Source organism: Fonsecaea erecta, assembly GCF_001651985.1.
Source record: "Fonsecaea erecta strain CBS 125763 chromosome Unknown Scaff2, whole genome shotgun sequence".
Lineage (NCBI taxonomy): Eukaryota > Fungi > Ascomycota > Eurotiomycetes > Chaetothyriales > Herpotrichiellaceae > Fonsecaea > Fonsecaea erecta.
The window spans coordinates 1,961,206-1,980,655 of NW_017387245.1; the positions used below are offsets into that span (position 1 = coordinate 1,961,206).

Genomic DNA, 19,450 nt, shown 5'->3' on the forward strand with positions numbered 1-19,450 from the left:
ATTGCTCCAGCATGAACAGGCCCAGAAAGTACAGCGCTGGCAGAATATCTCCTTCCATGGTGATTGAAGTGATTCGTAGGACATGCATCTAAATAGCCCAAGTCACCAGAATGCCGTAGTTGATCGCTTCACAGGTGGTCACTGTCGTCGGTCTCCACTGTGATGAAAGCTGAGGGACTTGGACGGTACTGATCGTGGTACACCAGGCGAGTCTCTTCATGTCGTTGAAAGTAATCATTGCGAGCACGGGCGCCAGGTTGATGGAGTGGAGGTATAGCTGCATCTGGCCGCACAGCCTCTGATCGTCCGCGGTGAGCTGGACCCCGTCGAACACGGTGCATAGGACGTTGACTTTGCGAATCAGTGAATGAATATGATAATGGACAGCATACTCCGACAGAGCTTTCGTCTTTGCCGTGATACAAGGTGATATGCTTAGAGTGAGTTCAGCCAGAGGTCGATCCTGCATTTGAACGTTGTCCATGTTGAGTCGGAGGAAATAAAGGGCTGACAGCGATGGAGGCGAAACTAGCAGAAATGAAATACAAGAAAAGAACGAAGATATCCACCGGCCAAATGAAATAAAAGTATAGAGAATGTGACCTTTCAAACGATGTGAAAGAGTTTTGGGAGAAGAATGAAGTAGAGTCAGGAAATTCGCAACAACCGATCAAGGAAGTCTGTCCGTTTCCACGAGGAAGGAGCATTCGAGCCTCATTGATGTCTTGTTAGCCTGGAAAGATCCCTGGAGTGAGGGAGAGGCTACAACGGGGTTTGTTTCGAATGGACGCGGAGCAGGGTAAGAGAAGAGGTAGAAAAAGGTGACATACTGATTTCAATGCTGCAGATCTCGCTTCCACCTCCATCTCGTGCCAGTCCATCCAGAAACCGAAATCATGCTACGACTGTGTCCATCGTCCTCGCGATTGTGCACGGTCACAGACCTGTACTCTAGTAGAGATCATCTGGTCCACTGTGCAGACGCCAACAACGGTTTCCTACGTGTTGCCCTTTCACCAAAGCTGTCCTCTTGTTCTTCGTTCTTCTTCTCGCTGGCGGGGTTCGTTCAGACTGCTTTCCGGCTGACTCGGCCCCGTGCTCTGTGTTGTCGTCTGGTTCACAAGCTCCTGCTGCTTTTTGCCTTGTTCTGCTATTGAATACTCCAGTCTTTCTTGCTTGAGGATTTCTGACGTCGTTCTTCTGTGTCCGACTGGCAACTGAGACACGGATGCCGCGACAAGCATCACTGCAGCTAACTGCCTCAGAAACAGACACAGGCTCGCGACATACGGGGCATTGACTGAAGGAGGCAACAAACTTTGCCGCACATGGGTAGTGGAACCAGTGAAGCTTGCTGCAAGGCAAAAACAACAGTGTATCTTCATCCGCCACCTGCTTGTAACAGAGCATACAATCGGAGCCAGCCTTATCAGCCCCTGCCTTCAGGACCCATTCTTTGAATTTAGCGTGCGTGGGAAACCGCCTCGAGAATCCTTGGGGAGGTGCTATGAAATCGAAGAATTCCTTCTCATCTTCGAGTCGTACAAACGTCTCCCGGATGTTCGCACTCAATCTCTCGAAGAAGGTGACCAAAATCTTCAAGGGATAGGCAAGCTGCTGCCAAAGGCCTGTAGATGCATTAGTTGGAATCAACAGCAACAAAGAGGAGGCACATCGAAGGACAAAGTATGCGAGGAGCATAGGCATACTCTGAACTCCCAACTGTCTCGCCAACCAAGCAGTCAATATCGAGTAAGTCACGACAACCAAGAGCATGAAACAGAAGTAGATGACCTCGCCCAATTTCCAAAGATAGCGTACAGCCTCTGAAATCATGTGTCCACAGAGATGGATTCCGGCTGCGGCTAGATACCGAGGCAACAACTGCAGCTCGAGGAGTAAGTGGTGGATGGCACGGACGAAGAACTCAAGGAAGCCTCCAAGCTGGCGTTGCAGACACCTCAAGGCAGCGGCCATGGTTCCAGCGAAAGTGACCGTGAAGCAGATAATGCCTCGTGTGGAGTTGAGCAGGCAGAAGGAGACACATACAATGCCGATCTGGATCAAGGTGGTTGAAAAGCGGCCGAGGGTTGTCATGGTGCTGAGCTAAGATGCTTTCAATAGACTTTTGAGAGGTGTAAAATGGTAAATCGCTAGATAAGAGAGAGAGGGGCTCGCGAAAATACAATGCTTGACAAGCTGATCATCAGAATGGGCTGGGAGAAGGGACACATTGGGCCAGGCAGCGGAGTTCAGGGCCCTGCTGCTGACACGATGTGACTGCCCATGTTGTTCGATACCAGCTGGGTACAGCTACGGAAGCTGCCACGGCGAAGGGGAATCAACATTAGAGAGGTCACCGTGAGTGCACAAGCAGAAGGTGGTTCGGAGAACGCACCCACAAGTCCGGTCGTGACATGATAGTCCTTCTTTCAACCATGGATTGTTTACCAGGGCAGAACCATGGAACCTTGAAAGTTTAGAAGGACAGTATATCTAACCCTTATCGCTATCACCACGTGACACTGATCTCCTCCTCATCATCCCCTGTCTCGATGACGGAATCGCGGGCTGAGTAACGCCTTGCCCTCATTCCATGTGAACAACGATCCCCTTCTGCACAATCTCATTTCTTCAACTACGGAAATACGAGCAACCTCGTCGACTGTGAACCCTCTCTCTGACAAAGACACTCTCACCAGACTCACTAATGGCACTTCCACCAAAATTCTCCGGCCAGCTCCTGGCCTCAGCCTCCCGCAATGAAGCAAAGCATACCATTGAGCTTTACTTGGACTATGTCTGCCCCTTCTCCGCGAAGCTGTTCAAGACTTTCTACAAGAGCGTGGCGCCTGTCATTGAGAAGAAATACACAAACCCCGGCGTCCGTGTCATCCTACGTCAACAGATCCAGCCATGGCATCCTTCTTCCACTCTGGTCCACGAAGCCGGTGCTGCCGTTCTGAAAACCGCCCCCAACTCCTTCTGGGCGTTTTCCGAGAAGCTCTTTGAACAACAAAAGGAGTATTTCGACGTCAACGTGGTCAACGAGGGTCGGAACGAGACGTACAAGAGACTTGCCAAATTGGCCGGCTCTGTGGAAGGGGTTGACGAGAAGACCATCCTGGATTTGTTGTTGGTGCCTGACAAACCAGACAAGGATGGTGGACTGAACATTGGAAACAAGGTCACTGATGATGTCAAGTTCATGGTCAAAGCGAACAGAGTCACAGGTGTCCATGTAACGCCAACCGTCTTGTTCAATGGCGTAGAGGAGCGCAGTATCAGTTCCGGTTGGACATTAGAGCAATGGGAGGAGTGGCTGCAAAAGAACGCGAGCTGAAAGAGAGCCAACTGAGAACGGGATTGAGGCCAGGAGACCAAAAGACACTCGCAGAAAACAGCACCCATCAATTCATGCCGTTGAGCTGAGTCGGTGGTTGAGCTGATGAGGCTATTCTAAACCTGTTTGACCAAGAACGTCTCTGTGCTCGATTTCTTTGCTCTTCGTGGGATCCACTCATCATGACACACACAAATTGCCATTAAGCACGCCCGCTGAATGCACATTTTGAACACGGTTCCTGTGTTTCCGGAGAAAACGCCCTCCCAATGCTGCGCTAGTCAGAGAATCGATTCTGATGAAATCATGTCAAGCTCAATGAGCAGGAGGCTGGTATCCAATCGGTCGCCTACTCATGTTAGCCCCTGGACGGGTGTGGAGTTCGCCAGACTTACTTGAACAGCAAGATATGTGGTTCTGGCTCGTGGACTTCGTAGTGCTCCCATCCTAGGCTCTGCACGATGTTCAGCTCGAGCGTCACACGTACGTGACAGTGTCAAATACCTGTGTGATCCCCAATCCTCTCCATTCTTCTTCCCATAGCAACTTCAAAGTGCCCTTCGAGTCGTCGAAATAGTCTCGGGGGATAACCTTTAACATGGCCTTTGGGAGTTGCACATGACGGTATTCAAACTCGCTGTCCGAGTATCTGACGCGTATCAACCTCCGATCGAGGAGCAAAATCTATGCCATACACACCTCGCCGAATACCCAATACTGTCAATGAATTCCTCCAGTCGCGCCCGCTCAGACTCGAGCAATAATCTCGGCTTCTTGTTGCGTCTCGACATATCAATATCCGACATGCTGGTAGATTTGATACGATATCACTGGGGGGAGGGATTTGGAGTTTCTCGCTCGGGAGACGTGATGAGGACCGTGAGAGAGCGCCACGCGGTGCAAACGCGAGCGGTGCTGGGGGCAGGTGCGGGCAGGATTCGCACAATGGTCTCGTGCTCTTGCGCATGCAAGGGCAACAGAGAGGGCGAAGGTGAAAGAGCGAAAAACAGAGGAACACTCTGTGGAATGTGTCGAAGACAGACTGAGACCCGAAGAAGGCGTTCGGAAACGGGTTATCGCGAGGGGGTGAAGCAGAGGGCTGCGACCTGCATTTGTGTTTGAGGCGGATAGTCCCAGAGGCTCGCCGAAGTAAACACAGATTGGGGGAGCCAGGACCCAGGGCCCAGCCTATGGGAGTAGGTGCGGCTGCCAAGAGATCCGGATAAACCCAACTTCGGATCCAGCCGATGGCTTCTCTAATAATCCGGCTCGCCGGCTCAGGTGCTGGTACGGTGTGGTGCTGTCACGTGTGCTGGTTTTCGCCCTGCAGCAGTTGTGCGTCGCGTCCCCAGTTGAGATCCTGTCACGCCCATAAGACTTGTCTCGAAGGGCGAGTGATGGAAGTGTCCCCAAGGCGCATGCAACTCCCACACCATTGAATGCTTTTGCAAGGGCCTCCTTTGCCCAGTCCATCTCCCCCATACCCTCTTACTGCACTTTGCACCTGATGGTAACCCCTCCTGCGCCCGCATCCGTCGCCCAATCTCGAAACCTTACGAGGCCGCGAAATCATGAGCTCGAAGCGCAGAAGCGGCCCTGCAGGCGACCCCGACGACTTTCTAGCCACGCCTGATCCCAAGCGACGCAAGCGGAGCGACGTAAGTATTAAAATAATCCTCTCTCTCACTCGCCCAACTCCCAACTTCCCACCTGCCACTGCACTTGTCGACCGTGCGCAGAGTCGCGGAACCCCCGCCTTGTGCACCTCGTGCTGCGTGCAATGCCGCCGCCACTTGCGTTGGCCGCAGTGCACTTGCACCGAGCGCATTCGCCATGGGTGATGCATTTCGACAGCGTTCCGCTAATCCAGGTGTCTGCAGGAAACCCATTTCCCTGAGGTCGAAACTCGAGAGACCACCACAGAGATCGGCCTGAGACTCGTCCGGCAGTTGAAAAAGTCGCAAGACAAGAATGGCCGCAACGTCGCAATCCCGTTTCTGGACCTGCCCAGCAAGGTCGATTATCCCGACTATTACCAGCAGATTGCCATGCCTCTCTCCCTCAACATGATCGAGCAGCGACTGGAGAATAATGAATATGACACCCTCGAGATGCTGGAGTCAGACCTGAAGAGAATGGTGCAGAATGCGAAGGACTATAACAGCAATCGATCTTCCATCTTCGAGGATGCTGAGCGCATACGCAAGGCTTTGTCCAATTTCATGCCAAAGCACAATCCGGCGTATCTGCGACCAGATTATCGTGCCTATCCGACCCCCATTCCGCAGGAACTGCTTGATCAGGTTCGACGCCAGTCCACGTCGTCTGAAGGGACCACGGCTCCAGAGAGAGTCAAGCTGGTGTTCCCCAACCCTGCGGTGCGGCGACGCCAAAGTGAGGCCACTCCATCTACTGAACCCCTTAGCGACGCGAGGGAAGATGTGAGGGAAGAGCAGTTGAAGTTTCTGCAGGATCTGTCAGAGCAGGAAGATGCAATGTAACTTCCCCGGTTGATTGTGCGACGCGTGACCACACAAACTGACATCTGTTGCCCAGCAATTTTGAGGAAAAGGTATCCAAAAAGGATTATCCCGACTATTACAAGCTGGTTAAGAAACCGACATCCATATCGGATGTAAGGGCTTTGGTGGAAAAGGATGAAATCCAAGATTGGGACGCGTTGGCGAAAGAAGTGCGACTTATTTGGGACAACGCGAAAGATTACAATCAGGAAGGGTCCGACATCTACCTGATGGCGGAAAAACTTGAGGTACTGTTTACCCTTGCACCACGTGCATTTTGATGGGAGTATCGGCAGAAACCTGAGCACGTGCTAACATTATCGCTTGTCCTGTTAACAGGCCTGGTCAGAGTCCCAGATGCAGTCACTTGGTGCTCGACCAAGACGCAATCTCAAGCTTTCTTTGTCCCAGCCAAAACCAAAGGCTCTGCGACTGACGATGGCTTCGTCCACGCCTACGCCAAACCTGGTCGGTGGTACCATTGACAGCGAATCTCTCCGACGACAGAAAGAAGAGATGGGTCAAGCCTTGAGTAGAGTGCAGAGAGCCAGTTCGAAGGCCACACAGGTCAACGGATCAACCCCTGTGCCTTCAAGCGCTGCCCCGAGTGTTCGTCGAAGCGCCTCCCTGGCTACCACGACTGAGCAAGCTGATACAACCACGAGCGAGGTCAAAGTCAATGGGACCACAAGCACTCCTCAACCCCAGGAAGCCGTGAGAGCTTCACAACCTCCTGCGCAGACTCCATCACAACAGGTGCCGAGCCACGTTCAAGAAATCGAAATCGATCTTCCGAATACGTTGCCTCTCACTAACGGTACCCATCACCCCGATCCCTCTGCGCCGCACTCTTCTAGCCCTGGAACGAGCACGAATCCACCGGGGGCCAATGACAATTACTTGAACCAGTCCGTCATTCCCATGGAACGGCGCTTTCGTGATCCCGGCAGAGGTATGTACAGCCTTTCCCTTCTGGTGTAGTCGTTCCATCCGCGTCACGCTGCTGACATGAGTCCGCCTACTCTCAGGCTGGTCCCACGCATTGCTCGCCTCCGTGACGTTCATGACGAACCCATCTCTGCCGAACGACCCACGTTGGAAACTGGTCCGCTACGGCTCGGCCACCAGGACGCAGACAAGTGGTTTCATCGCTCTACCTGCTCACTACCGCGATCTACGCATCATTCCGACCACCACTACTGAACTCGCCCGTCGTCGCCGACATCGCATTTTTTTCATGCACAACAACACGGTTTACAAGGAAAGCAACAGTAATCATGTGGAGGGGGCGTTTGAGGTTAGGCTTGTTCCGGGAGAGAATGTCCTTGTTGTGGAGGTGTTGGCAGATTTGAGAGAGGGAGAACGAAAGACCTATGCGCCCAGTCAAATGCAGTTTGACTTTGAGAGGTCCACGTTGATTGTACATCTGAGCACGAACTGAACATACGGGGGGGTGGGAGGATTTGCAAATGACATTGGGAAAGAACTTCTTCTTCTCTTGGTCCAAATGGCTTTGAAAGAAAGCAAAAAGGATAGGAAACAGCGGGGAACTGCTTTTTCGAACAAGCACAGCACCTGCATGGATTTGTATGGGAGGGGTGAGTATGTATGTATGTGCTTTTCTAGGACCCCAGTGCCTGCTGTGTTTCATCAGATGGAATTGAAATTGAGAGTGAAAATGAAATGAAAATGAAACTGACCTTGGAAACGCGAAACAAAAAGAAAAGGCTCGGCCGTTCTCCTCTGCTTCATTATATTGTCGAGTCATTACGGCGTTTGTACTCTCTCGACTCGACTGGATGGTTGGTTGTGCTCCAAGTGCACAGGATAAGGTGATCGATCAATTAATCTACCAAAATCCCGCACATTTACGTCGTGCTGCCACCCTTTTAGTTCATGTGATTGATTCGTCTATACAGAGTCTTTCTTTCCTTCCATTGTGTTCAAGCTGGCTCGATCCTAAGCCTCCACCGAACTCCTCCCCTTGACCCACGTAGAGCCCACACTTCATGAAATGGGGGATATAACAGTAGTACAGCCACAGTAGCAACTCCATCCTACTTCGCCGTCCGGGGCCCTGCGACACCAGCTCCGATCACACTGGGTAATTCCTGCGCTCCCATACTGTACAGCATCCCGATCGCCCCCACCACCAACGCGGTCATGACCACGCCAAACGTGGCGAACATGATAAACGGCACCGAGACGTCCTTCTTCTGGCACGCGTTTCCGCCCCACGTCACTGTCTTCTTCGTCCCATCCTCGTTGACACGGACAAGAGTGGAGGTGCAGCGGCACTTGAAGCAATTGCTGTGGGCCTTGTAGCAGGAGCCGTGGCCGGAGCACGAGTTGGTGGTGTTCTCACACGCAGATTGCGAAGCGAAACAGGCGGGGATCACAGAGGGGAGGGTGAAGTTGGCGGAAGTATTGGCGGGTCGGATTGACTCCACGTCAGAGATGGAGGGTGTGGTGGATGGGAGGTCCAGGCGCTCCTCCTCGGATTCTTGTGCTGAGCGGGCGGCGTGCTTGTGGCTGGGGGCCTTTTTCTTCTTGGGGTTCTTGAGTTTCTTCGCCGAGGGAAGCAGGAGAAGGGTGGATTCGACGTTGTCGGTGGCGGAGAAGTGTTTGAGGATGCGGACCAAGGCGTTCAGTTTGGTCTTGACGTCCGATGGGTTCGTAGGCAGAAAATGGTTGAGGGAGAGGATGATTGGGATGTTTGGAATCTCTGACGCCGCCAGGCATCTTCCATTTTCGACAGGGTAGGTGAAAACGACCTCGACCCCCTGGCTGTTGGGCGCATTGCGAGAAGGGGGAACGGCGTACTCGCAGAGTCCGTCCTTGTCCTTACGACTCCCATCAGCCACCGCCTTGAAGTCGCTGAGTAGGTCTTTTGTGGGATCGGAGATCCACAGATCAGGCATAGCCATATCAAAGTCGTTAATCTGCATATCGGCCCCGGATATTCTGATGAACAGCTTCCCTGGCGCATCTTTAGAATGGCTCTCTCCAAACAGTGGGGCCTGGTATCCTCCATAGGTATTGAGATCCTCGAGCAGCATCGAGTCCGTGATGCCCAGGTATCGATCGGCCGTCAGGGCTCTTCGTCTCGCGATAATGGCGCTGGCCATCTCTGAGTCGATCATGCCGGTCGACGGGGTGGTGATGGAGCGGTCGATGGTGAAGAGGTATGCGCCTTGGGCAGCGACATATTGGGCGAGTGCTGCACAGGGCAGCAAGACCGATAGGGGCTTCATGGTTACTTGTGCCAGCTGAGCTCAATATCGAGCTGTTGGTTGTAGCTGGCAGCACTGTAGAGCAGGGAGAAAGTAGAAAGTGCATATAGTCCGGGGGCAGAGAGACACGGATAATTGTTTCGGCCTGAGGAGCTAGCGAGCGAGCGAGCCACGTGCAGCGTGCAGCGTGAAGCGACCCCTCGTCCGCCTGCGATACTGTACATGTTTGAATTCCCAGGCTGCGAAAACTCCAGCCTCCGTCTCTTCATGGTGGCCGCACTTCCTTGGGATTCATTCTGATGCGATATTATCTGAGTTATCTGACATACTATCTTCTTTCCTCGTTGCACCGTTCTCCCAACTAATTACTGAAATTTCCAAAGAGACGGTCTTCTGCATGGGGTCAATGTCACTGCACACAGCTACAGCCCACCACACCACACGTTCTCGCTACGATGCAATCTACTGATGCCCCGACCTGCCCCTCTCCATGCTTCGGTTTCTATTCCGTCGCCCGCGGAGCGTTCGCGTGCCACTGCAAAACGGTCCAGTCGATCTTCAGAGGGTTGCAATAACCCGAAGATCCAGATCCACGTACGAACGTCGCCTCTGGGAGAAATCTCCCAATTCGTTCAACATTGCTAAGTTAGAGTTGCCAGACCTATCGTTTACCGGCTTTTCACTACGATTGCCCTCACCTACTGTGCCGCTAAGGCGATCAACCACATCTATCCAGACACTGCGCACGGCTCTAGGCCGCGAGTTGAGTCAGTCAAGAAGACGCCCACATTCCCAGATCAGAAAGAACCATGGCAGGCACACTGGGACGAGGCCACTGCGAGTGGCTCGACCGATTCGCCCGAAGTCGTCCATTTAATGTTGCCGATTTGGATCCGCCGAGCAAAGCCCAAATATTGGGAGCCAGACGACCCGACGTGGCAGTCATTCCAAGCTCTCCACGAAGATACAAAGCGCCTGCGTGAAGTCACAAAGGCCATTCAGGAATCTTTGAAACAAGTGGTCGTCAGAAAGTATGGTCGTCTGTTGATGGAGCTGGGAGGAACGTTCTCCTTTCACGCAGGATGGAGACTGGCTCCGCCTTTGTATGCCCCCGTAACATACGAAGCCCCGTGCATCTTCTTGGAGCCGGGCAAGATCGAATTTGGCTGGAGACAGCTGCCAAATAGCATGGGGGGGAAGATGGATCGTGTCTTTCATCCGATTGTGCTCGCCAAGGCCTTTTGCAAAGGGTTTGGGGAATTCGCCTGGGCTTCGTATCTCATTACCAAGGCTCGCCTGATGGATTTTCTCAGCTCAACCAGCAAAGATCCCACCACGTGGCAGAACACTCCCAGTGAAGATGAGAAAGCCCACAAGCGGTTGACTCTTGGAAAGATGTCTGAAAAGGACAAAACAACTTGGCTTCCTTTCCTTCGTGGTGACTTCGGCGAGCATGAATCAAGACGCGCCTACCGCGACCTCGTCAAGTCCATGACCTATCAAGGTGCAATCGAATCGGGCTGCGCCGTGTTCCGAGCATACTGGATTCAGGGCCAGGAAAAGACCATGCAATCGTACACGCGAGATGGCATACTGTTGGTGGGAGAGATAGCCTTCGTGGGAGACAGAGGCACCCTATTTGTGCATGCGGTGGCGGTCTACTCCCCCGCGAGTGATTCTCTCATTGGACCACCTATCATCAAACATGCTTATGTCGTCCCAGACCGGGAGAAGTGGGTGGAAGCCAAACCTGCCCAAAACGATGGGGATGGCCTGAAAGGGGATCAAAGACAAGAACAGAAGGAGTTGATTGCCCAAGAGGCCCTCAAACGGTCAACAGAAATCGAGAAGTCACAGCGGACGGGGAAGCCTCCTTCGGCTGAAGGGGATCAGGAGAAGAAGAGGGAGAAGTGACATGATATCCCACTGCTTTATCCACAGCGCCAGGCGTTTATCAGGAATCGGAGCTTGAGGCAATCTTAGGGTCACACTGGGATGGTGTGTTTCTACGATTTTCATGACTTGATTTGAAGAGCGTCAATCTCAGATAGTGTGCGTGTGTGTGTCTTCGGTGCAGCTCCTTCGTCCACAGTCTTGAGTTCTAGTTGGGAATCCTCTTTCTGTCACTCTTTCCCCGTCCTTTCTCACTCACCAGTCTCAGAAGGTCACCGTTGCCTCTTCTTTTGGCAGGCATACAGACTCCCGAAAACCCACTGCGTGCCATCGCGAAAAATCCACCCCTTGAACCTTGGACCATGCTGGGGAACGGCGTCAGGTCCAGCATCCTCTCGGTCTGGCTGTACTTCACGCTCAACATGGTCGTCACGGTCACAAACAAGCAGATCGTGTCTCGGACTGCATGTCCCTGGCTCCTCACGGCGTCCCACGCATTCACTACGTTCGTCACCACGGGGGTGATCACACGCCTCCAGCGACCGAATTTCACCTCGTCGACTACATCTGCCCCACGTTCCTTGGCTGTTGCCCATTGTGGACGCCGCGGTGATAATGACGATTACGACGAGGATGGCGGTGATGAAAGCGAACACCAGCATCGCGGTGGAGATGAGATCAAACCCGATCTACGCACCCACCTCCGAGTCCTTCTCCCTTTCTCCATCCTGTACACATTCAACATCGCCCTGTCCAACATGGCCCTGGGGCTGGTGACGTTGACGATGCACCAAACCATCCGCGCGACGACACCGGCCATCACAGTCCTGATCTCCATCGCGTGGCTGGGACGGTCTTGGAGGGAATATCCCGCCGGTGCGTACGGCGGCATCGGACTGACTATCTGTGGGGTGATCATCGCGACCAACGCCGCATCATCCTCGACCGACGTCGGCGGCGGCGGCGGTGGCGGCGGTAGTAGAAGTCTCGTCGTCGACGACCCAACACGGACGACCGCTTTCGGATTCACCATCACGCTCCTCAGCGCCGTCTCGGCCGTGTTCAAGACCATCTTCACCAACGAGTTGCAGCGGCCACCTGGGGCCAGTCGGTGGGGATTGGGTCTGTCCTCGACCAGGCTCGTGCAGTACCTCGCTCTGTACGCCGTAAACCAGACGGTGCTGATTGCCAGCTGGACCGGCGAGATCCAAGGACTGACGCACTCCACCACCACCACCACCACCACCACCTTGGCCCACGGTTCGCCGCCTCTGACCCTCAAGCGAGGAGGCGTTGTGCTTCTTCGCATGAGCCTGCTGTGGCCTTGGCTGTGGCTGTGGCTCGTCAACGCGCTCGCCGCGGCGCTGCTGAACCTGGCCTCCTTCCACGCGAACAGAAGGTGCGGACCACTGAGCATGGCCATCGCGGCGAACATGAAACAGGTGGTCATCTTGCTCCTGCGCATCTACTTGCGCGCCGATGATGGCGGTACGACGGAGATGGGCGCCGAAGAAGGACTCTTCTTCTACCACCACCACCGCCAACAGCCCGAGCGGCAGCGGCAGCGGCAGCGGCAGCGGCAGCAGCGGCGCGCGGAGAACACGGTGATTCTCGGATCGCTGGTCACGGCGGTCGGGGGCATTTGGTACGCGTTTGCCAGTGTCAATCTCTCGGCGAGGAAGGGGCAAGGCCGGAGTCAGAGGGGAGATTCGGTGGAAGTCATCAGCACCAGCAGCAGGACTTTGGAGAAACGAGGCTGGAAGGGATAGGGGGTTTAAGGAGAGCTGCACGGACAAAAAGGAATCTACGATGATGCGATACGATACGATACTAGGTGTGTTGTGCCATGCCATGCATGCAACTGAAGGCATGTTCGGTTCGGTTTCTCGACACACGGATCCCAGCTTGCTTGAGGGTCAAGGCCTGAGGTGCCGGTCTCTATCTATCCAGCTCCTTTCCACCCCCCTATTCTCGTCTTCTAAGCTCCAGCTAGAATAATCGGATCGGATTGTACGTTGAGCGTGCAGATAGATGATGGACTGTAGTGGTACAACATGGTTGATTGATTCTTCTCTATTTCCTTTCACCTTTTTTGGTCCCCTTCTTCCTCTCTCTCTCTCTCTCTCTCTCTCTCTCTCGGTCTCTCTTGGTCCAGATATCCCAAAGATTTCACGAATGCTTTTCTTCCCGTCCGTTCGTGGTGATAGTGGTAGTGAGTGAGACACACACCTCCATTCCCATCCCTTCCCTTCCCAATTTTTTCTTGCATTAATCCAAGTTACACGTATTCCAGTTTGACTGACATTCCACCTCCCCTGCCATTGCGCCCACAGAATAGTTTTGTTTGGTTATCCGTCCAACGCCTTCAAACTCGCCTCGTAAACCTTCTTGACCTCGTCCTGGCCCTTCTTGACCACCTCCTCCATCTGCTTGTGGGCCTTGCGCAGCTCGTCCACGATGACCAGCTTGCCCAGTTCCATCTTGCGGAACCGCTTCTGCGCCTCGCCGCGCGCGTGCCGCACCTCCTGCGACGCCCGCTCGAACATCTTCTTGGCCTCGGCGCGCGCGAGGTTGCGCGTCTCGGCTGTGATGGGCGGCACCGGCACCGTGATCAGCAGCGGGTTGGACGCCGTCGGCGGGTTGGACTGCGACACCGACGTGGTCCCCGGGGTGTGGGGGGCGGTGGTCTGCGGCACCAGACTGTAGGGGCTTGCGAGTAGGGCGGAGGCGATCGGCTTGACGTGCTAGAGCAACAAATATGAGAGTTGTTAGTGAAAAAGGACTCAACAGGGGCAGCACCCCGGGCTCTAAGAACAAATAATACTCACAGCTTCCTCGGCGCAGAAGATCTGCACGCTCCTCCCGCCCTTCGCCACGACGCTGGCCAGATCTCCCACCTTGACCTTCTCTTTATGCGGACTGCCCCTCCCGGTCTCCGCGCCCTTGACATTGATCTCGACGGGCAGCGCCTCGATCATTTCGGGCGTGACCCGGCCGGCGTCCTTCGTCTTGACCAACGCTTCCTTCAAGCGTGCAACAGCTTTGGCGATGCCCGCCTCCAGCTCGGAGAAGTCGTACGGGTCGATCTCGCTGTCGCGGTTGCGCGTGGCCTTGTTGTCCGGGATATGGACTGCGTCCTTGTGGGTGAGCGAGTCCAGCGAGGGGGACTTGCGCGCGGACTTGGACGAAGAGGACGACTTCTTGGGCAGGGACGGGGAGGTGGAGAATGTCTTCCTGCTGCTGCTGGGGACATGTTGTGAGGATTGGGTCGAGACCGTCCACGGGGCAAGTGTGCGGTTCGCGGAATGCAGCTGGCGCAACTGTCGTGTCTGGCATTGGATGCACAGCGACCGCGGCGTCGTGCGAGGGAGCCGGTGATGCACCGGGAGGAGGAGCACTTGCTGGAGGAACTGCGCCGCTTCTTTACTCCGGGGAGACATCTTTTTTGTGATCTGAGAATGTGAATGACGAGGTAGGTTGTGAAAGTCCACGGGATGTACTCGGTAGAGTTGGGACAAGTTTCAAAATGCCCGAAAAAGTTGCGGGCTCAAAGCTGGAGGAGCTCCTCCAGGCGAGTGGTCGATCCACTTCGGGCGAAATATCGGCAAGGCTGATGGCTTCAGGAGGCCACAACTCTGTCAAATCACGCGTCAAAGGATAAATCTGTGATTGACAGGAACACGTATGAGATCACACAGACAGGGCTGGAGGGAGAACGGTGCCTCAGTCTCGCAGACCCTTCAAGTCACAATTCTTTTCGTCTATCCTGTGTCCTGCGTATAAGAAAGCACGTGTCCGCGTCGCGGCAAACGAAACACTATCTTCACATTCTGATGTCGTGGCCGAGAAACGAGATTGCCGCTCTATCTTAAACACATACTAAGGCAATGACATTTCCCTAGCCGGGTGACACGAGTCCAACCAGCAGCATGTTGCCCTGATTGACCCGCCTGAGTAACCTATCCGAAAACGACGCCAGCCACATTTCTTTTGAAACTGCCATGCATACTGCTGTCATGAGGATGGGAGACGCAGCTCCGAGTTCTTTTTCGGGGTGGTTTGGTAGGGTCCCCCCTCCCACGAATATCGTCAACGACATGGCCGTCTATCTCGTCGCCATGGCCTTGGTCATAGCTCTCTTCAGAGCCAGCTCCTTCTTCTTCAAGTCATCTGGTGTCGAGTCCTCCACCTCGAGCTGTTGCATCGCGTCACTCAAGGCCTCCTCGATCTTGGCCTTGTTCCCACGCTTCATCTTCATCGACAACCCAGGGTCGTTGATCAACTCCTCCACACGACCAATGTAAGACTCGAGTTGTTGCTTCGCCTCGAATTTCTTGGTGAATGCCTCGTCGCTCGACTTGAACTTAGCAGCGTCTTCGACCATCTTCTCGATTTCGGTGGTGGAGAGTTTGCCGACGGCGTTGGAGATGGTAATGTTGGCACTTCGGCCCGAGGATTTTTCCGTGGCGGTGACTTTGAGGATGCCATTAACATCGACCTCAAACACAACTTCCAGAGCAGCGTCTGTCGTATCTCGTTAGCGGGTAATCCCAGAGGGAAACAAATATGCGAAATTGAGATGGGAAAACTAGCCTCCAGCTTTCATTGGGGGGATTGGACTTAAGGTAAACTCCCCAAGAGAAGTGTTGTCTTCACAGTTGGTCCGCTCTCCTTGATAGACGGGAAACTGGACGGTTTGTTGGTTGCTATAGCCTTCGTTAGCGGGTCGGTCATTCGGCGAGTGGAGGTCTCGTGACTTACTCAACTACAGTGGTGAAGGTTCTGTTCGATATGTTAGCGATTATGATGCTCACAAACAGGACTCTTGTGCAACAAAATTGTGAATAGTGACGGTATGGAATTAGTGGTGTATCAAAAGACTCTGAGCTCCTGCCAACGATGCAGTGGCACGGGTGGTTACCCAGGGCGCAGCGAGTGGAGACCCCAGTGTGAGACGACGTATTCCAGGGAACGAACGACCTGATGATTAAAGATGATAGGGGGAGGTATATCGGAGAACGATAGAAGAAATAGGAGGGAGAAAACGAGATGAGCCAACCTTTTTTTCACACACGGGACCGTGTTCCCGCGAGGAACAACGGGAGCGAAAATGTTGCCTTCCATAGCCACACCCAGAGACAGGGGAACAACGTCGAGGAGGAGGAGATCGGCCGTCTCAGCAGAGGTGGCTTTGCCAGACAGGATACCGGCCTGCACAGCGGCACCGTAGGCGACAGCTTCGTCGGGGTTGATGCTCTATGCACAGTCAGGAGGAGTTTCAGGGGGGTCCAGAGTGTCACCAACCTTTTCCAGCTTCTTGCCGTCAAAGAAATCACTCAGCAGTTTCTGGATACGGGGGATACGGGTGGAGCCACCGACGAGCACAATCTCGTCGACCTTCGACTTCTCGATGCCGGCATCTTTCAGGACTTGTTGAACAGGCTCCAGAGTGCCGTTGAAGATCTTGGCGTTGAGATCCTCAAATCGGGCACGGGTGATGGTCGCATTGAAATCCTCGCCGTCAAACAGAGAGTCAATCTCAATCGTGGCCTGGGTACCGTTCGACAGCGTTCTCTTGGCACGTTCGCAGGCAGTGCGGAGTCGTCGAAGAGCACGGGCGTCGCCGGACAAGTCCTTCTTGGTCTTCCTCGTGAACTCTTTCTTGAAGTGCTCGAGGAGGTTAGTGTCGAAGTCTTGACCACCCAAATGCGTATCTCCAGCAGTAGCCTTGACCGTGAAGACACCGCCCTGGATGTTCAAGAGAGAGACATCGAAGGTGCCACCACCAAGATCGTAGATGAGGACATTTCGCTCCTTGTCTGACTTGCCGGATCCAAGACCGTAGGCGATGGCGGCAGCGGTGGGTTCGTTGATGATGCGGAGAACGTTGAGGCCGGAGATGGCACCGGCATCCTTGGTCGCTTGTCGCTGGTTGTCATTGAAATAAGCAGGCACGGTGATGACAGCCTTGGAGACTTTCTTTCCCAGCTTGACCTCTGCGACCTCCTTCATCTGTGGCGCACGGCATTAGCGGTTTGTAGAGATCCACCGCAGGAGGACGAGCGCCTCACCTTCACGAGAACCATGGAAGAGATTTCTTGCGGTGAGAAAGTCTTGGTCTCCCCCAAGTATTGCACCTGCACCATAGGGTTGCCGCCCTGGTCGACAACCTTGAATGGCCACGATTCGATATCCTTCTTCACCGTCGGGTCATCAAATCGTCTTCCGATCAATCGCCTGCGCAGCGGTTTAGAGAAGCTCAGTATTTTGCATGGATAAACTCCACTGACTTGACATCAAAGACTGTGTTTTCGGGGTTCATGGCCGCCTGATTCTTAGCAGCCTCGCCGATGAGGCGCTCTTCGTCGGTGAAGGAGACGAACGAAGGAGTGGTGAAGCTACCCTGCTCGTTGGCGACTGCGGTGATGTCTTAGTATGGCCCATGACTGCGCAAATCGGAGGGGTAAACGGCAGGCTTACTGATTTCGACATTTGTGCCTTCATAGACAGCGACGCAGGAGTAAGTGGTACCTGGGATTTGGTGTTAGTTAGAGGGCCGCAGACGTCGGTGAGGGCGGGGAGCAACGAGAGCAAGCATACCCAGATCGATGCCGATGGCACCCTCATAGACTTCGTCGGCCATGTTGATGGTATGAATAAAACTCCCCTCGACCTACTCTGCAGGAGGACACGGAGAGAAAAATAAAGATGCGAAGGAGTTGTAGGCGAAAAGCTGGAAACAGCCTACTACAGCAAAAGTTCTTACCCTTGGAGAACTTTTTGAGCCACGGACCACATAAATTTTCCAAAATTTTGGCCAAGAAACTCGGTAAATTTACGACCCGCTTATTCCTGTTCAGGCTGGTGATACCGCCGCCTGGAGATCGGCTCAGACTAGCCTTTATGACTTCAACGCACCTCCAAAGAGCAAGGAGATCAGAAAGTGAACGATAAAAGCAGCACCACTGTTAGCGTTCTTTGGTTAAGTTGTTCTTGCGTCCATCTATCAGACCACCGTCTATGTTTTGCCAATCTTGAGATGGACGATGATGCGGTTTTCCAGACACTGCTGCCTTGTTGCTTGTACTTGTACATATCCAGCATCTTATGTAACCTTCACAATCCCAAACAAGAACCTGGATCCAGGCCAATGCAAACACCCACAACCAACCTTCTGAGAAAGACAGTGCTAATTTCATCCTTTTCCCAACACCTATCTAATATGCTTATAAGGATGGCTCCATCCAGATAACCTCTCACAACCAGAAACAGATACAGCACATGTCCAACCAAAGGAAAAGAGTCCATGTAAAACGATTAGTCAACCCCTCACTTTTCCATCACGACAACACCATAGAAAGCTCCCATGCACGGACTGAAGAGTTTTGCGGAACCCTTACACTAGTGCGTTGGTGACACGTTTCCCATAAGCACATGTCCATCCTCACTGCCAATTTGTTGCCCTGATATCAGTTTGTCCGGGAACCAAAGGAGGAAAGTCACCTGGACAGTCCACATAGGCGCTGCATCAAAGACGTAAGCCGGCCACTCATGGGCGAACAGAAACGAATCCACACCCATCGTGTACTCAACCACGCGGTAGACTGATCTCACCATGATCAACACGCTGCAAATGTATATCATCATCAACCCTTGTCTCCACGGCACATTTGGGCTCGACCTCTCATCCTTGCCGATGGTTCTCCAAATCCTCTTGTGGAACACCAAAGCAACGGCAATGAAGCATCCAAACGCGATCAACTGGATAAACAGACCGCCGACCACAATGTATTTCCCCACTTGCTCAGTCTTCTTCTTGACCGTCAACCCGGCACCGTTACCCTGTATATTTAGCGACAGGATATCCGCCAGGACGAAAAGCTTGGTCATCTTCGTGGACCGAATGATGGAAAAGCGCTCGCCGTGCACACTGCGAATGAGGCGACCGAGCAACATGTAGACGGAGGCTGCGTAGAGGACGGGAGCCAGGAGGATGAAACAGCTCTGCACTGTGTAAGGCGCAATGAGATCGGTACGGTAATGAGCATATATTCGGGTGCCGTAGCCGATTATTTGAACTGGAGAGAAATACCAATTAACAGGACAAGCATCTGCAACACCTGAGGGTGCAACTTACAGAGTCCACCAACGTTGAATGGGATGCAGAACCACAACCGCGTCTTGTACGTGCGCCAGGCGAGGGCGCCAGTGATGACCGTGAACAACACCATGAATATAGCGGAGAGTAGTACTGATGGTAGGTACTTCCAAAGGTAATAGTCTGTTCCGTCCACAGGCATGAGCCGGGCCATGGCTGCTTTTCGGCAAAGGAGCTGGGACAACGGCCTGGACTTTGAGAAATCTCCCCCGGCACCGAGTTCTCCCTGGGAGTAGATTGTTGCTCGGGTCAGAGGGACGAAGAAGTTGTTGTGATCGTTGAATGTGTGATTAGTTGCTCC

General features: G+C 53.5%; 10 protein-coding genes across 10 annotated transcripts; 4 read left to right on the top strand and 6 right to left on the bottom strand.

Moving 5' to 3' along the window:
• Positions 1-88: 88 nt before the first annotated feature.
• On the bottom strand, positions 89-2,097 carry AYL99_02463 (hypothetical protein; the record flags this gene model as incomplete). Its single annotated transcript, XM_018833979.1, has 3 exons — positions 89-351; positions 1,413-1,628; positions 1,710-2,097. The coding sequence occupies 3 exons, from the start codon at positions 2,095-2,097 to the stop codon at positions 89-91; spliced, it is 867 nt and encodes a 288-aa protein (XP_018696603.1).
• A 613-nt stretch (positions 2,098-2,710) lies between these two features.
• On the top strand, positions 2,711-3,343 carry AYL99_02464 (hypothetical protein; the record flags this gene model as incomplete). Its single annotated transcript, XM_018833980.1, has 1 exon — positions 2,711-3,343. The coding sequence occupies one exon, from the start codon at positions 2,711-2,713 to the stop codon at positions 3,341-3,343; it is 633 nt and encodes a 210-aa protein (XP_018696604.1).
• A 315-nt stretch (positions 3,344-3,658) lies between these two features.
• AYL99_02465 (cyclin-dependent kinase regulatory subunit) lies at positions 3,659-4,149 on the bottom strand (the record flags this gene model as incomplete). The annotated part of the gene is made up of 4 exons (XM_018833981.1): positions 3,659-3,692; positions 3,739-3,797; positions 3,848-3,992; positions 4,043-4,149. 4 exons carry the CDS (start codon positions 4,147-4,149, stop codon positions 3,659-3,661), a joined length of 345 nt encoding a protein of 114 aa, XP_018696605.1.
• A 765-nt stretch (positions 4,150-4,914) lies between these two features.
• Positions 4,915-7,306, top strand: AYL99_02466 (hypothetical protein; the record flags this gene model as incomplete). Its single annotated transcript, XM_018833982.1, has 5 exons — positions 4,915-5,001; positions 5,224-5,840; positions 5,900-6,113; positions 6,205-6,817; positions 6,894-7,306. 5 exons carry the CDS (start codon positions 4,915-4,917, stop codon positions 7,304-7,306), a joined length of 1,944 nt encoding a protein of 647 aa, XP_018696606.1.
• Positions 7,307-7,922: 616 nt separating this feature from the next.
• On the bottom strand, positions 7,923-9,119 carry AYL99_02467 (hypothetical protein; the record flags this gene model as incomplete). Its single annotated transcript, XM_018833983.1, has 1 exon — positions 7,923-9,119. One exon carries the CDS (start codon positions 9,117-9,119, stop codon positions 7,923-7,925), a length of 1,197 nt encoding a protein of 398 aa, XP_018696607.1.
• A 469-nt stretch (positions 9,120-9,588) lies between these two features.
• On the top strand, positions 9,589-11,012 carry AYL99_02468 (hypothetical protein; the record flags this gene model as incomplete). Its single annotated transcript, XM_018833984.1, has 2 exons — positions 9,589-9,692; positions 9,758-11,012. 2 exons carry the CDS (start codon positions 9,589-9,591, stop codon positions 11,010-11,012), a joined length of 1,359 nt encoding a protein of 452 aa, XP_018696608.1.
• A 341-nt stretch (positions 11,013-11,353) lies between these two features.
• AYL99_02469 (hypothetical protein) lies at positions 11,354-12,760 on the top strand (the record flags this gene model as incomplete). The annotated part of the gene is made up of 1 exon (XM_018833985.1): positions 11,354-12,760. One exon carries the CDS (start codon positions 11,354-11,356, stop codon positions 12,758-12,760), a length of 1,407 nt encoding a protein of 468 aa, XP_018696609.1.
• Positions 12,761-13,339: 579 nt separating this feature from the next.
• On the bottom strand, positions 13,340-14,431 carry AYL99_02470 (hypothetical protein; the record flags this gene model as incomplete). Its single annotated transcript, XM_018833986.1, has 2 exons — positions 13,340-13,735; positions 13,820-14,431. 2 exons carry the CDS (start codon positions 14,429-14,431, stop codon positions 13,340-13,342), a joined length of 1,008 nt encoding a protein of 335 aa, XP_018696610.1.
• Positions 14,432-15,096: 665 nt separating this feature from the next.
• Positions 15,097-17,634, bottom strand: AYL99_02471 (hsp75-like protein; the record flags this gene model as incomplete). Its single annotated transcript, XM_018833987.1, has 9 exons — positions 15,097-15,515; positions 15,648-15,697; positions 15,753-15,773; positions 16,066-16,247; positions 16,296-17,003; positions 17,063-17,228; positions 17,282-17,408; positions 17,472-17,522; positions 17,592-17,634. The coding sequence occupies 9 exons, from the start codon at positions 17,632-17,634 to the stop codon at positions 15,097-15,099; spliced, it is 1,767 nt and encodes a 588-aa protein (XP_018696611.1).
• Positions 17,635-18,435: 801 nt separating this feature from the next.
• Positions 18,436-19,303, bottom strand: AYL99_02472 (hypothetical protein; the record flags this gene model as incomplete). The annotated part of the gene is made up of 3 exons (XM_018833988.1): positions 18,436-18,438; positions 18,495-19,069; positions 19,129-19,303. The coding sequence occupies 3 exons, from the start codon at positions 19,301-19,303 to the stop codon at positions 18,436-18,438; spliced, it is 753 nt and encodes a 250-aa protein (XP_018696612.1).
• Between the last annotated feature and the right edge of the window lie 147 nt (positions 19,304-19,450).